Source organism: Herpailurus yagouaroundi, unplaced genomic scaffold (genome assembly GCF_014898765.1).
Source record: "Herpailurus yagouaroundi ecotype Mexico unplaced genomic scaffold, PumYag 77, whole genome shotgun sequence".
Classification (NCBI taxonomy): Eukaryota; Metazoa; Chordata; class Mammalia; order Carnivora; family Felidae; genus Herpailurus; species Herpailurus yagouaroundi.
In genome coordinates, this window is record NW_024412388.1 from 94,249,658 (window position 1) to 94,264,170 (window position 14,513).

At 58.3% G+C, this 14,513-nt stretch overlaps 1 protein-coding gene and 1 long non-coding RNA gene across 6 annotated transcripts; one reads left to right on the top strand and one right to left on the bottom strand.

Moving 5' to 3' along the window:
• Window positions 1-1,425: 1,425 nt before the first annotated feature.
• Window positions 1,426-2,879, bottom strand: LOC121027637 (uncharacterized). The gene is made up of 2 exons (XR_005788842.1): window positions 2,753-2,879; window positions 1,426-2,282 (listed from the first exon to the last, which is right to left on the bottom strand). It is a non-coding gene; the product is annotated as an uncharacterized LOC121027637 (long non-coding RNA).
• On the top strand, window positions 1,434-13,846 carry AMPD2 (adenosine monophosphate deaminase 2). 5 transcript variants are annotated; one of them, XM_040471233.1, is made up of 18 exons: window positions 1,434-2,135; window positions 7,160-7,290; window positions 7,526-7,656; window positions 8,211-8,279; window positions 8,378-8,489; window positions 8,739-8,925; window positions 9,161-9,302; window positions 9,418-9,507; window positions 9,764-9,893; window positions 10,051-10,245; window positions 10,333-10,464; window positions 10,671-10,834; window positions 11,089-11,215; window positions 11,307-11,470; window positions 11,729-11,849; window positions 12,144-12,317; window positions 12,557-12,667; window positions 12,815-13,846. In XM_040471233.1, exons 1-18 carry the CDS (start codon window positions 2,126-2,128, stop codon window positions 13,022-13,024), a joined length of 2,400 nt encoding a protein of 799 aa, XP_040327167.1. In that variant the 5' UTR covers window positions 1,434-2,125; the 3' UTR covers window positions 13,025-13,846. The 5 variants fall into 5 exon arrangements, 4 of the variants coding, with proteins under 4 accessions (XP_040327167.1, XP_040327168.1, XP_040327166.1 ...); XM_040471234.1 differs by lacking the exon at window positions 1,434-2,135 and adding an exon at window positions 2,874-3,117 and having other exon boundaries at window positions 12,815-13,844; XM_040471235.1 differs by lacking the exon at window positions 1,434-2,135 and adding an exon at window positions 5,754-5,860.
• The last annotated feature ends 667 nt before the right edge of the window (window positions 13,847-14,513 follow it).

Below are 14,513 nucleotides of genomic sequence, written 5' to 3' on the forward strand. Positions count from 1 at the left end.
ATTTCCACCTCATTAAGAAATTCTCCAAGAACAATTTTTAATTGTTGTATTTCATTGCACACATATGACAAAATTTAAACATTTCCCTATTGTTGGACTTTTATGTTTCCAGCCTTTCTCTATGATAAACATTGCAGTGATGAACAAATTTGTGCATATTTTTCTGGCAGCTCTTTAGAAGAACAATTTCCTGAAAGTGGAATTACTAGGTTAAATAATAGGAACTTTTGAAAGACTCTTGATTATGTATTACCAAATGGCTTTCAGATAGATTATGTTGATGTTCATGTCCAGTAGTGTATGTGTGTCCCATCTCACTACACCCTTGCGTGTATTAGGATTTTTTCCCCTTAATCTTTGCTAACTTGATGGGTAAACATCGTTATTTCCTTTGTTTTATTGGTTTGATTGCTTCTTTGTGAGGTGAACTCCCCCACCGCCATGTTTATGGAGGGCACAGTTTTTTGAGTTTGCCCAGGGTAAGGAGGAGCAGCAGGCAGAGATCAATAGATGTGACACCAGATACACACAGATAGTAGGGTCCAGGGTCCAGAATCCAGCTTGGGGAGAGGTGGGGGAGGCAGAGTTTGGGAAGGAATTTGGCTGTAGGGGAGAACTGGGAGGAGCTGAACAAACAGCATTAATACAACTGGGCGTGGGGAACAAAGGGCTCCCACAGGTGGAGAAATAGGGAAAAGATTAATTACTGCTAATACACTTGATTATGTTTAGTGAAGTCTTAGCTCCCCCCCTTCCCCCTGTTCCCTTTAGGTAGGATTCTGTGTTACTTGGGAGTGGGGGTGCTGGCTGGGTGGGGTGTCTGCAGTTCTCCAAACATCCCAACTCCACTTCTTTCTAGGCCACCAAGAGAATCATCACCATATGAGGTTGTCAACAGGGAACCAAGGACAAGGACATAGCAATGATAAGACGCAGACAATAACTGAGTAGTAACTACAGGCCAGGCCCTACTCTAAGCACTTAATTTATATTAACTCATTTATCCTAACGACTACTATACAAAGCAGGGTCACTTACAGTCATTTCCCAGAGGAAATAGGAGCACAGAGAGTCCAGTAACTTCCCTGTCAATCACAAAGTAGGTGGAAGAGTCTGGAATTGAACCCAGGCATTCTGGCTACAGAGCCTAAGCTTTTAACCAATAAATACATAAGTAAATGTAGGAAGGAGAGCCTGGATTGCAGGACACACCCTGTTTATCTATGCCTGCCAGAAGAAAGCAGAGGACCCGGAATGAGAATGCCCAGGAATGACTTCTAAAAGTGAATGAATGGGGGTGCCTGGCTGGCTCAGTTGGTGGAGCTTGTGGCTCTTGATCTTAGGGTTGTGAGTTCGAGCCCTACCTTTGGTGTAGAGATTACTTAAAAATAAAATCTTAAGAAACAAAATGAATGAGTCCTGAGACAATACTAGCTATCTTTTATGGGCCATCGACTTTGTGCCAGGCATCGTGCAAAGGTGCTTAACGTTTCATGCTCAGAACAACTCCCTTGAGTGCAATTACACCGCCCCATTTCACTGATGAGGAAGCTGACGCACAACTCTTGCCCAAGACCCGCCTGGCTAACTGCGGAGTGGCGGCTGCCCACGTGGCGAAGGAAAGAGGAACATGGCGGGGGCGGGGCCTGCTCGGAGTGGGCGGGGCCTCGGACACAGCGGGGGCCCGGGGCGGCTGAGACGCCCTGAGGCGCAGGCTAGGCTTCGGTGGGGTCGCACCTGTTGCGTGACTCCACCACAGTCCAGCTACGATAGTCCGAACCTGAACACCCAGAGAGTGTTGAGAGAAGCACAGACGAGTTCCGGGTCCTGCTCTCTGGGGAGCACGTGGCCTGCTCGCCTCCTGAGCAGACAGCTGGAAGTCGGGACTCCCCGGGGTCTCCGAGGCTAGTTCAGCGGCCGAGGTCCGCCGAGGTCCGTCTCCCGCCTGCGGGCAATTTTGAAAGACTGCCTTACTTCTTCCATCTCGGTGCCAGAGCCAGGGATCCTTGGAGCGACTTGGCCGGGGTCTGGGTTCAGCCCTCCTCCCCTCCCTTGCGACCCCAGCTTCCCGGTTGTGCGGACCCTGGCGGGCAGTCTCCCACATACCCCTCCGGGTTCCGGCAGTATGGCCTCAGGTGAGTGTCTGTGCCTGTGTCGGGGGGAGGGTCTCTGGGACAGAGAAGTACATGGCCAGGGAGACAAGAGGGTGGGGGTCTCAGCACAGTCTGCAGACCTAGAGAAGGTGGCCATCTCCTCCTGGGGCGGGCCTGGGAAAGCAGAACCTGAGTGCGGAAAAGACAGAAAAGTCAGAAGTCGCTGGGTCTCTTTCCCAGACCCCCCAGAGACGCCCCTGCTTCCTGGCCTCTCTGCCTTCCTAGAAGGTAGCGCCTGCCGACCAGTGGAATTTTCCCAAGACAGGCTCCTCCCTACTGGGTTGGGATTCTCTGTTCTACCCCATCCTCCCAGAGCTGGGCTACCCCTGGGGCTGGGAGTCTGACGGAGAAGAGAAAAGGGGACTGTGTCCCAGAGGGGCTGGGTTTTCACGGAGCATGCCTGCTCTGAGAGAAGTGTGTTCTGAGCTTGGGGGAGCTGGCGCTGGATTCCCGTTTATTATGATTTTTTTCTCCCATGCTGGCTGGACCAGCTAGCCGGGACTTTGACTCCTTTGCCCCAGATCCCTGGCAAGGGGCAAGGGCTCTGAAGGGGTCAGTGGAGTGCTAAGGGCTGGCCCTTCCCCATCTTGTTTGCTCACCTCCATCCCCGCAGGCCCAGCACCCATCAGTCGCGTCACTCCGGGGTCTGAGGAGGGAAGGGAAGGGATAAGAGGCGGGGATGGAGGTCCCCCTCCCCGAGGTTGCCTAGACAACATCAGAAATCGTGGCCAGGGCCTCTTCCGCCTGCGGGGCTTCTGCTTCCTGCATCAGTCACTCCCGCTGGGGGCGGGGCGGAGGAAGGGGTTGGATGTGGCAGAGCCAGGCCCAGCTGGTGCGGCTCAGACTCCCCCCGCCATCTCCGCGGCGCGAGCCATGGCATCCAACCCATCTGGCGCCGGCAGTCCCAAGGCCAAATATCCCTTTAAGAAGCTGGCCAGCCTGCAGGCCTCCTCTGCAGTACCAGGTGAGTGTGTGCTTCCTGGCCTCAGCCACTGGCTCTACCCCACCACCGCTGGCCCTGGCGACTGGTCCCATCAGAGGGGGTACCCCTTCTCCTGCGCCCTCTCTGCGGTGGTGCCCCTTGCCCTCTATCCCAGGGACGGCTGGCTTGGGAGGTGGTGCAGAGAGGGCGGTGGGGTGGAAGATGACAGATTTCTATGTTCTATGTTGGGGGTGCTGCCCTCTGTAATGAGGAGTGGGTGTGGGTGTGGGTGCAGCAAGAGGTGTGTTTGCACACGTGTCAGCATGTGGATGTGCTAAGACCGTTTGCATGTGGAGTGTGTGTGAATGGAGAGGGAGATGTGTGGGACTGACTGGTTTGTGGGCTGGCCACACTGCTGGCAGCTGTGGCTTTACCAGGCAGTCTCAGGCTGTCCTGTGGTTAGTGCCCCTTCCTAGGACCCCAGGTCCGTATTCCCCTTCCTGGGGGTCTGATGTTAGGGCACGCTTGTTGCTACCGGGCATCCCAGGGCTGGGGGCTCAACGGTATCTGTTATTTGCTGTTTGCTCTCTCCTGGTTTGTCTTGTGAGCTTCCTCATAAGTATGGGGTGTCCTCGAGCCAGGCCTGTTTGGGGGCTCAGGCGGGGGCCACTGCCTGCCTGTGTGTGCTCCTACACCCTTGGGTTTGGCTCCTATTCTGATAGACATCTCTGCACCATTTGGAGCAGGCAGCGTGGAGTAGCTGTGCCCATCTCCCTGAGGGCTAGACTGCCTGAGTCTGTGCTTGCTGAGGGATATCTACCTGCTGTCTGCTGTCCCCAGGCTTCCTGACTAAGGAAGGACCGCCCCCATTTTGGTGACCTGGTCAAGCCAGTCTTTTCACCCCCTCCCCTCAGCAGCAGTCTGTACCTATAGCCTAATCATCCACTGCCTCTGTTTTCTTATGCCATTGAAGATCCTGACCTGAGGTCAGGAGTCCTGAGGGTCTGTGTTTTCTGTGTCCAGGTCTGGGCTATCCAGACAGTGTGTACCCTGGAGCTAGATCTGTACCCCTTTGGGTGGTCACTTGGTGGGAGCATCTGATATCTATGGGTCAAAGCCTCGGACACCTCTCTGCCTACTAAGGCAGTCTTGGCAGTGAGTGAGGGGGCTCCAGGGCAGAGGGTAGATGAGGTGACAAGATCTTGGAGTTGATGGGAGCAGTCCCTTCTGGCTTTTGGTGGACTCCGCTTGTGTGTGTGTGTGTGTGTGTGTGTGTGTGTGTGTGTGTGTGTGTGTTGCAGTGGCACAGACTCAGGGGATGGGACTAGCAGACAGGCAGCTGGGTCTTCTAGGCCTGGCCTCAGGGAGTATATACCTCTAGTGAACCCCAGCAGCCCTGTGCAGGGGCCTGCAGCCTGGACGAATGGCTCTGGCTGCTGGAACCTGTCCTGGTGTCCCCTGCATTTCAGTGTAGATCTTAGGCCACCCTGGTAAGAGAGGAAGTTGAGATTAGGACCTTGGATTCAGCTCTTGCTGACCTGATAGAGATCAGCCCCGGAGGTCTGTGGTCGGCCTCTCCTGCAGGGGGCTAGAATGGTGAGGAGCTGTGTAGGATCAAGGTTTTGGGGCAGGCAAGAACCTTGAGCTCTGTCTTACACCCTGTCTGTGGAACAAGTGCCCATCTTTCTTTCCTCTTCCTGCTCTGCCCTCTTCCAAGTATGAGATCGTGTCCCCCCCCCGCCCCCCGCACCCGTCTCCACCCCATCAAGTTCTGTCCTCTTCGCTGCCATTCACTGCTTGGTTGTTTTGGTCTGAGCTGGGCCTCTCACCCTCTCTAGTAGGTGGGAAAGTGAGAGGTGTTGGAGGGCCCCCGGAGTTCATAATCACAGATTATGGTGTTTTACAGAACACTTGCAGAAACGTATCTCTTTGAGCCTTATGGCAGTTTGTGGCTAGGCAGGGCAGGACTCACTTATCACCCCATTATTATAGGACCTGAGGCCTCTGGGAGGCAGAGACATGCTATAAGTGGGAACAGTCAGACTCAAGTTCTCCAAATTCTAGTCCCTTATCTCCCACGCTTCTCCTGGATGGTTTGTCCCCAGTGATACGCTTGAAACGGGGGTTTAGGTCTGGGCAGCTGTGAACCAGCCCTCCTGGGCAGCAGAGAAACTCAGTAACTGGTCCCTACTTGGAGTGAGTCACTTCTCTTACCGCCACCCAACTTCTCTCCCTAGAAGAGGCTTTGTTTGTCTCAAGGAACCCCATAGTCAGGGGACCCAGGGGACTGTGGGGAGCAAAACAAGGCCTCTGGGAAGATAAAGCTGGCCTGGGGCTGTTGCGTTTGGAAATGAGGGCTGCTCACCCCTACCTCTCTCCCCTCCTACCCTTTGGCCAGCAGGGCCCTACCCACTCACTATCCCCAACGGTAGTGCATTTTAAGGAGGCTTGGCCTCTCCCAGCCAGACTGCCCAGCCCTTATCAGCCTACCCTGGTCCACCCCCTTGGGGGCTCCACTTTAGGCTGGGCCCTGGTACTGTAGAGGTTAAGGCCCTGTTCACCTCTCATTTCCCAACTCTGATGCTCCTTTCCTTGATTTCTGGCTCCCCTGGGCTTCCCTAGCCCCCTGCTTGCTGTCATCCTAGGGTCTCCCCTGCATGTTGCTGCACTTGGTACAGCCCGTGCCGGCCCCTTGAGCTGTCCTGGGGGACTGGCTACAGCTCCACTCAGCAAACAAGCGGGCCAGGGGCACAGGGCTTTGGCTGGAGCTGCCTGAACTCTGCAGGTAGGACCCAGGCAGGCACCCGGGAGAGCAGAGGCTGGGTCCTGGATCTGGTGCAGGCACCTCCTCTTCCCTTTGTCCAGCCTTGGGACCCAACTCTGGGGGATCTTGAAGTGGGTCCACAGACTTTAAAGCATGCTACCTGGGCAAAGCCTCCAATCTGTCCCTGAGACGCGGTAGAGAGGGGAAAGGAGGCTGCTGGAAGGGAATATCCTTCAGAGCTGGCTGGGAAAGCCCAGTTGGGTGTGGAGAGCTTCCTGGTGGGGAGGGTGGGGCTGGTGAGCCCAAGGAGGGTCCTTCAGGGTTGGCTGGGAGCTCAGGCAGCCCCTGTAGACTAGCAGCTTCAAGGCCTTTAGTGCCAGCCTCCTGGTGGTACAGCTGAGGAGTTCTGTCCTCCATGTGGAGAGGCCCTGGCTTCTGACACTCCCTTCCCCAGGCCCTCCCTGGGGCCTCCGGCCCAGATCCTGGGGCCTCCGAGTGGCGCAGACTGTTTGTGGCAGCTCCCTTTGGAGGGGCAGCCAGCAGTGGGAGGGGCGGGCCGGGGCCAGGCCACATCTTGGCAGCCTTGGGGTCCTGGGGGAGAAGGCAGGCCACTGGGGAGGAGGTAGGGTTACTGCTGCCAACCAGGTCCTCCACTTCCTCTCCTCCTCTTCCCTTAGGGTCTGGTCTCCAGTTCAGAGCTAAGTGGCAGCTGTGACTTGGCTGTGCTGTGTAGGTCTGGGTTATCAGGTGCAGGCCCTGGTTTCTTGAGGAGGATTCCTGAGGCCAGGGGCAGGTCTGCTCCTGGCCTGGCCGGCCTGGAAGCTGTGGGCTGGGGATTGCTAGCGTGACCACCGGGTCCTTAATGAGCACCGTGTGTGTGTGTGTGTGTGTGTGTGTGTGTGTGTGTGTGTGTGTGTACGTGTGTGTGTGTGTGTGTGTGTGTGTGTGTGTGTGTGTGTACGTGTGTGTGTGTGTACGTGTGCCTGCCTGCACGGGGTCTCCTGCTTACCGAGGCAGCGGTTTCTAGTCCAGGATTCAGAGTCTTATTCCTGGAGTGAGGGAATCCACTTGCTCTAGGGGCAGACTCAGAACCCCCACTCCTGAGCCTGGAATGCGTGAGGGGCCCTGTGCTAGATTGTGAGGGTGAGGTCCTTTGGGAGCTACACGCAGGCCCATTCCTCAGTCTCTGAGGGGGGACTGCCCACTTTCCAAGCCCTGGCCTCTCTCTGGGGCAGGCCCGGGGCCTGTGGGGACCCAGTGCTTCTAGTGCGCACAGGCCCTGCCCTCCACCCTTTGACCCTGGCATCACTGTCTCCACAGAGGCTCGGGGTGGGCTGGGGGCCCCTCCGCTGCAGTCTGCCCGATCCCTGCCAGGCCCTGCCCCCTGCCTCAAGCACTTCCCACTCGACCTACGCACGTCTATGGATGGCAAATGCAAGGAGATCGCCGAGGTATCGCCTGGCACCTCACCCTGTGTCCCTCCACCGCTGTCCCCATGCCCTGTCTCTGCTCCCCACACCCCTCCATCTCAGCTGTCCCCTTACTTCACGCTTGGCTGTGCCCTGATCCCTAGCCTCTCCCAGGTACCTCCAGCTCCTGCTGCCCTTACCCCATCCCTAGACTCGGCAAGTGAGGGCCGGGCGGCTGAAGGCTAGACCACACTGACCCTTCCTTTCCTCCCACCAGGAGCTCTTCAGCCGCTCCCTGGCTGAGAGCGAGCTCCGTAGTGCCCCGTACGAGTTCCCTGAGGAGAGCCCCATTGAGCAGCTGGAGGAGCGGAGGCAGCGCCTGGAGAGGCAGATCAGCCAGGATGTCAAGTAAGCCCCCAGCCCCAGCTATGGCAGCTATGGGTTGGACCAGGCACAGTCAGCTGCAGGGGTGGGGAGGGGGGGTGGGCACAGCCCGGCAGCCACTGTTGTAGGGGGACACAGCCAGGTAGCAGTAGGAGAGGGCACAGCCTGACAGCTGTAGGGTTGGGGGTAGGGGGCACAGGGTAATCTGCCCAGTGTCCCTCCGTCTCTACTGGGACACTTTCAGAGCCCTGTCTCTGTCCCTCTCCCATCCTGGCCCTCTCTCTGGGGCCCACTAGGGAGCAGCATAGAGCAGTGGTCTGAAGCACAGGCTTTGGAGTTAGGCTGTTGAATTCTGGTTCTGTCTTCTACCCACCAGAGTGGCCTAGAACATGCTGCTCAACTTCTGGGTGTGCTTTCTCATATCTAATGCGGGCAAGCCAGCACCCACAGTGCAGGGTTCTACAGCCTCACGAGGCCACGAGGAACAACAAGTGCACGGCAGCCAGCACAATTCATGGACCTGGGAACAAGGACCGTCTCTTGTCATCTGCCTGACCTCTTGCCCTTCTCACTTCTAGGCTGGAGCCAGATATCCTGCTTCGGGCCAAGCAAGATTTCCTGAAGACAGACAGTGAATCAGACTTCCAGTGAGGAGGACAGAGGGGCATGGGGGATGTGGGGGTGTGGGGCTGGGGCCTGTCCCGCCGCTGGCTCCAGCCCCCTCCCTTCTACTCTCCCCCTGTAGGCTCTTCAAGGAGCAGAGCGAGGGGCAAGGTGACCGGGGCCTGCGGGACCGAGACGTGGTGCTAGAGCGGGAATTTCAGCGGGTCACCATCTCCGGCGAGGAGAAGTGTGGGGTCAGTGTGGTCAGGGCCTTGGGTCTCACTCCCCTCAATTCCACAGTGTTCCATTGGCCGGCTCCCCCAGCTTGGGAACTGGGTGGGCCTCGCGTGGGCATTTCTTGTTTCAAAAGCTGGAGGGGCAGAGGGTCTGGCTGTTAGCTAGTTGATGTGCTGTTTCTAGGGTCAAGGCCTTGGGGAAGAGGCGAGGGTGGGCCTGGTGTGGGTCTGAGACCAAGGAGAGTGACCCCATGTCCTTGTCTCCAGGTGCCATTCACAGACCTGCTAGATGCAGCCAAGAGTGTGGTGCGGGCACTTTTTATCCGGGAGAAGTACATGGCCCTGTCACTGCAGAGTTTTTGCCCTACCACCCGGCGGTATCTGCAGCAGCTGGCTGAGAAGCCTCTGGAGACACGGACCTATGAGCAGGGCCCCGACACCCCTGTGTCTGCTGGTGGGACCCCCATTCGTGCCCTACTCTAAGTGCCCTGGCGTCCCAGGCTTCCTGAGCCTGGTGCCTAGAAACCTCCACCCTGCCTGCTTCTTCCCACCCAGGCTCATTCCAGCCTCTCGGTACATGGTGGGTGGAGGCAGGGGCAGGAGCTCTCACCCTCTGTGGAGCCTCTGGGCTGGGCAGTGGGTGGCCAGGAGGAGCCCTGGCCCTGACTCCACCCTCCCTACCCCTGTAGATGCCCCGGTGCACCCCCCTGCGCTGGAGCAGCACCCATATGAGCACTGTGAGCCGAGCACCATGCCTGGGGACCTGGGTTTGGGTCTGCGCATGGTGCAGGGCGTGGTGCACGTCTACACCCGCAGGGAAACTGATGATCAGTAAGCCGGTGTGGGGAGTGCTGGGGTGGGGGGAGCTGTGTGGGGGCTGCATTGGCTTAGGGGGTTCCATGGGGCACAACGTGCTCTTCTCACCTAAGCTCTCACTATGTGTCAGTTGCTCAGAGATGGAGCTGCCGTACCCTGACCTGCAGGAATTTGTGGCAGATGTCAATGTGCTCATGGCCCTGATTATCAATGGCCCCATGTGAGTCCCTGCCTGTCCCGGTCATTTGGCTCCCTTCCCAGCCTGGACTCTCCAGCCTCAGCCCTGCCCCAGTCACCTGCCACCATCTCTCACCCCTTCTCAGTCACTGAGTCCTAGACTTTCCCTCTGTCTTTTGCCCCCTGGGCAGTCTCAGTCCTGCACCCTCCCACCCCCTCCCTCTCTGCCTCCTTACCCAGGCCCTCCCCAGGTGCCTCTTTGTGTCCTAGAGCCCCTGCTGTGTTCTCTTCCTGCCCAGAAAGTCCTTCTGCTACCGTCGGCTACAGTACCTGAGCTCCAAGTTCCAGATGCACGTGCTGCTCAACGAGATGAAGGAGCTGGCCGCCCAGAAGAAGGTTCCACACCGAGACTTCTACAACATCCGCAAGGTGGGCCCCCACACCATGCCCGGTCCTGCACCCCTGCCTGGCCTCCCTTGCAGGGCCTGGACCCCCTGCCCAGCATTCCTTGTGCAGAGTCCTCTCCTAGCCCAAGCCCCAGGCTCTCTTGGCCTCCAGGGAACCCAGCAGCCCCGTTCCACCCCAGGTGGACACGCACATCCATGCCTCATCCTGCATGAACCAGAAGCACCTGCTGCGCTTTATCAAACGGGCGATGAAGCGGCACCTGGAGGAGATCGTGCACGTGGAGCAGGGCCGCGAGCAGACGCTGCGGGAGGTCTTTGAGAGCATGAATCTCACTGCCTATGACCTGAGTGTGGACACGCTGGACATGCACGCGGTCTGTCCTGGTGGCACGGGGGCGGAGGGGCCGGGTCAGTATGTGAACCAGGGGCAGGGGTGACCTGGGCCTGCCTATTTTCCCCAGGACAGAAACACCTTCCATCGCTTTGACAAGTTCAATGCCAAATACAACCCCATTGGGGAGTCTGTCCTCCGAGAGATCTTCATCAAAACCGACAACAGGATCTCTGGAAAGTACTTTGCCCACATTATCAAGGTGAGGAGGAGTGGCTGCCAGGGCCCATGTGCAGGGGCAGCAGCCCTGAGCAGCCCTTCCCCAGACTGCGGGAGTCTGGTGTCGGGGAGGCAGGTGAGGAAGGTGGGTAAGAGGCATGAAGACGTGTGACGGAGCACACACGGTGGGTGCAGAGATAGGGACCGTGGGAGCCTGCGTGTGATGGTTGCCCCATGTGTGTCTCTCAGGAGGTGATGTCAGACCTGGAGGAGAGCAAATACCAGAACGCGGAGCTGCGACTCTCCATCTACGGGCGCTCAAGGGACGAGTGGGACAAGCTGGCCTGTTGGGCCGTGAAGCACAAAGTACACTCCCCCAACGTGCGCTGGCTCGTGCAAGTGCCCCGCCTCTTGTGAGTGGCCTTTGGAGTGGGAGGGAGCGTGGGGGCCAGAGTTCCAGGGGCCAGGGCCTACCTCCTGCCCGCCGGGGATGGCTGACCCCCCCCTCCCAGCCAAGCCCTCTGAGTAGAAGAGGAACTGCCCGGTTCCACTCATGGTCTGTCCAGCCTGGCCCACCCAGTGTGGTTCAGAAGTGCTTCTTTGATTTCGGGCCAAGCTCTGGTGCCTACTGACCTGCACGTCCTGTGTGCGTACGTCCCACCTGCAGTGACGTGTACCGTACCAAGGGCCAGCTGGCCAACTTCCAAGAGATGCTGGAGAACATCTTCCTGCCACTGTTTGAGGCCACTGTGCACCCTGCCAGCCACCCCGAGCTGCACCTCTTCTTGGAGCACGTGAGGGGGCGGCACAGGGCAGGGTGTGGGGAGGGTGGCTGGCCTCAGGTGCGGCTGTAGCTCTGGGCCTGACCCTGGGGTCCTGTGCCAGGTGGACGGCTTTGACAGTGTGGATGATGAGTCTAAGCCCGAGAATCACGTCTTCAACCTGGAGAGCCCTCTCCCCAAGGCTTGGGTGGAGGAGGACAATCCACCCTATGCCTACTACCTGTACTACACCTTTGCCAACATGGCCATGCTGAACCACCTGCGCAGGTGTGTGCTCCACCAGGGTAGGGTCTCTACTTCCCCCACTGTCTCTCCTGCTGCCCTGGCCTGGGGCCACCAGAGCCCTGACCCTCCTCCTGCCCCAACTCCTGGACCCAGTGCGCTCTTTCTGCGCCCTCAGGGCTCCATGGCTCAGCTCTCAGAGCCAAGAATCTGCCCCTGGCCCCTTGTCCCAGACCCACACGGTCACTGGGTGGGGGCTCAGGGGCCCAGGCTCGGGAGCTGACACTGTCTTTATGCCCCCAGGCAGAGGGGCTTCCACACATTTGTGCTGAGGCCGCACTGTGGGGAAGCCGGGCCCATCCACCACCTGGTGTCGGCCTTCATGCTGGCGGAGAACATCTCTCACGGGCTGCTTCTGCGTAAGGTCAGGGTGTGCACCTGCAGCCACCCCTCCCAATTGCTCACCTTCCTTTCAACCCTTTGGGCCTCATCAGCAGTTTATCTTCCTTCCCACCAAACCCTCAGTTTGGACTCTGCCTCACCCCAGCCTCCACAGGGAGGCCCCAGCTTGGATTTTGGCCATAAATGACTCTTTGTACGTGAGGCTGAGCCCGGACTCCCCCATCTCCTCTTCCTGTGGCCTGTGCCCTCCAGAACCGGGTATCCTCCCCAGCCCTGAGGCCTTCTGACAGGTCCTCCCTCCCTGTTGCCTGCCCAGGCCCCAGTCCTGCAGTACCTGTATTACCTGGCCCAGATTGGCATCGCCATGTCCCCACTCAGCAATAACAGCCTCTTCCTCAGCTATCACCGGAACCCGCTACCTGAGTACCTGTCTCGTGGTCTCATGGTCTCGCTGTCCACTGACGATCCCCTGCAGTTCCACTTCACCAAGGTCAGAATCTGGAGGGCATCCAGGCTAGCCGTGGTTCTAGGCTGCAAAGGTCCCCCCTTCCTTCCCCCCCCCCACCACCTGGGCCTCAGGGCTGGTGCTGCCCCCTGCTGGTGGAGTGTGCAGCATGTCATGGCAAATTCCGGGGAGAGTGGGGCGTGGGTACAGGATGAGGGTAGGGGTGGGCAGGGACTGGGTGGCAGGCCCGGGTGCACCTGTCTGAGGTAAACCGGCCTGTGCAGGAGCCACTGATGGAGGAATATAGCATCGCTACCCAGGTGTGGAAGCTCAGCTCCTGCGACATGTGTGAGCTGGCACGCAACAGTGTGCTCATGAGCGGCTTCTCCCACAAGGTACCACAGCCGCCCGCCCGGAACCTGGCAGACACCCTCTCCTCTCCTTCTCTGCATTTGGGGAGGTCCCAGGGGTGCTGGCCCTGGGATGGTTCAGGGCTGGGCGTGGCCCCTGAAGGCCCTGCCTGATAACCCTGCCCACCGCAGGTGAAGAGCCACTGGCTGGGACCCAACTATACCAAGGAGGGCCCTGAGGGCAATGATATCCGCCGTACGAATGTGCCGGACATCCGTGTGGGCTACCGCTATGAGACCTTGTGCCAGGAGCTGGCACTCATCACGCAGGCTGTCCAGAGTGAAACGCTGGAGACCATCCCGGAGGAGGCTGGTGTCACCACAAGCCCGGGGCCTCAGTGAGCTTGGCCCACACGGGGCCCCCTGCATCTCAGCACCTCAACCACGTTTCATTCTCAGACCCCTCCCACCCTGTTGTGTCTGCATGTGTCTGTTCTTCTTTGTTCTGTCCCGCATGTCTCCAGCCTGGATCTGTCCCTGTGCCACCTCTGTGAAAGTGGTGCCCAGAATCTGCTTTGCCCTTGTCTGGGCCTGAAGGCCTGGCTTTGCTGGCTGCCCTGCCAATGGCCCTGTCCCAGGACCCTCTGAAGCCTGGCTGTCCTGTGGGCATCTAAGTGTCCACAGGGGCTAGGGATGGTTGAGGGGGGCTGGCCCCTCTAGCCCTTGGGGTCCTGTCTGGGCAGATCTTGTCGTGTGTGTGTGTCCGGGGAGCAGTCAGGTGGGGCCCGTGCATACCTGCTGGGGGTCTGTGGAGCTCCAGCAGCTCTGTGGTGAGCACAGTTGGGCTGAATTCGGTCACAGCCCTCGCTGCCTGGACTCAGGCCTCGGAGGTGCTGGACCACTGCCTCCACCAAGTCACTGCCTAGCAGCCTTCTCCGTCCTTCCTCCCGTCTACATGCTCCTCTGGTGTCAGCTTCCTGTGCCTCTGTGGGAGGGGGCAGCTGCCCTGTGTTGTATCTGGAGCCATTGCAGCTGGAGTGTCCTGAATCTGTCACCAGCCCTGGAGGTGGTATCCCCACTGTGATCCCCAGAGTTATGACCACACCTGAATCCAGTTGGTCCCCTGTGTTGTGTTCTGGACTGAGGTCTTTGCTGTGAAATGCAGTGTTTCATACAATCCCATCTTTCCTAGTGCATGAGAAATAAAGGTTATTTAAGTAACGAGGCAGGTGGGATGTCTATTGGGAGAGGGAGAGTCATGGTGGGGGTGGCTGAGGGTAGATCCAGGAGCATTGTGGGTAGAGGTACACAGCGAATCCTAAAGTGAGTGACTGGGCTTGGCCGATGTGTATTTGGGCACGTGGAAACTGATGAAGGAAGCTGGGTGGGAGGAGAGGGCCACCAGGGACCCATCTGCTGCCCCAGGCTCTCATCCAGCCTGCCCCCCCTGAAGTAGACACTTGACCCCAGGTCTAGGGCACACCCCTGTTGTACCACTTTGAGGGAGCCAGCATCCCCTTCCACCTCCTACTTCCTCACTTCCAGCCTTTTGGGACAGCCGGGTACATGTGGGAACATGTTATTTCCAAGCAGACCTGAGGCCAGTGGTTCTCGAACTTGGGACACCAGCTTGTTTAAAATGCCATGTCCAGGGGCGCCTGGGTGGCTCAGTCGGTTAGGCGTCCGACTTCGGCTCAAGTCATGATCTCATAGCTCGTGAGTTCGAGCCCTGCATCGGGCTCTGTGCTGACAGCTCAGAGCCTGGAGCCTGCTTCGGATTCTGTCTCTCCCTCTCTCTCTACCCCTCCCCCGTTCACGCTCTGTCTCTTTCAAAGATAAATATTTTTTTTTTAATTTTTTTTTTCAACGTTTATTTATTTTTGGGACAGAG

Excerpts from the sequence above, each read along its gene's own strand:
- AMPD2 (XM_040471234.1), top strand. The coding sequence starts at position 3,027 with ATGGCATCCAACCCATCTGGCGCCGGCAGTCCCAAGGCCAAATATCCC. Across the intron at positions 7,657-8,210 it reads CAGATCAGCCAGGATGTCAA|GCTGGAGCCAGATATCCTGC; the intron begins GTAAGCCCCCAG and ends TCTCACTTCTAG. Across the intron at positions 12,668-12,814 it reads TGAGCGGCTTCTCCCACAAG|GTGAAGAGCCACTGGCTGGG; the intron begins GTACCACAGCCG and ends TGCCCACCGCAG.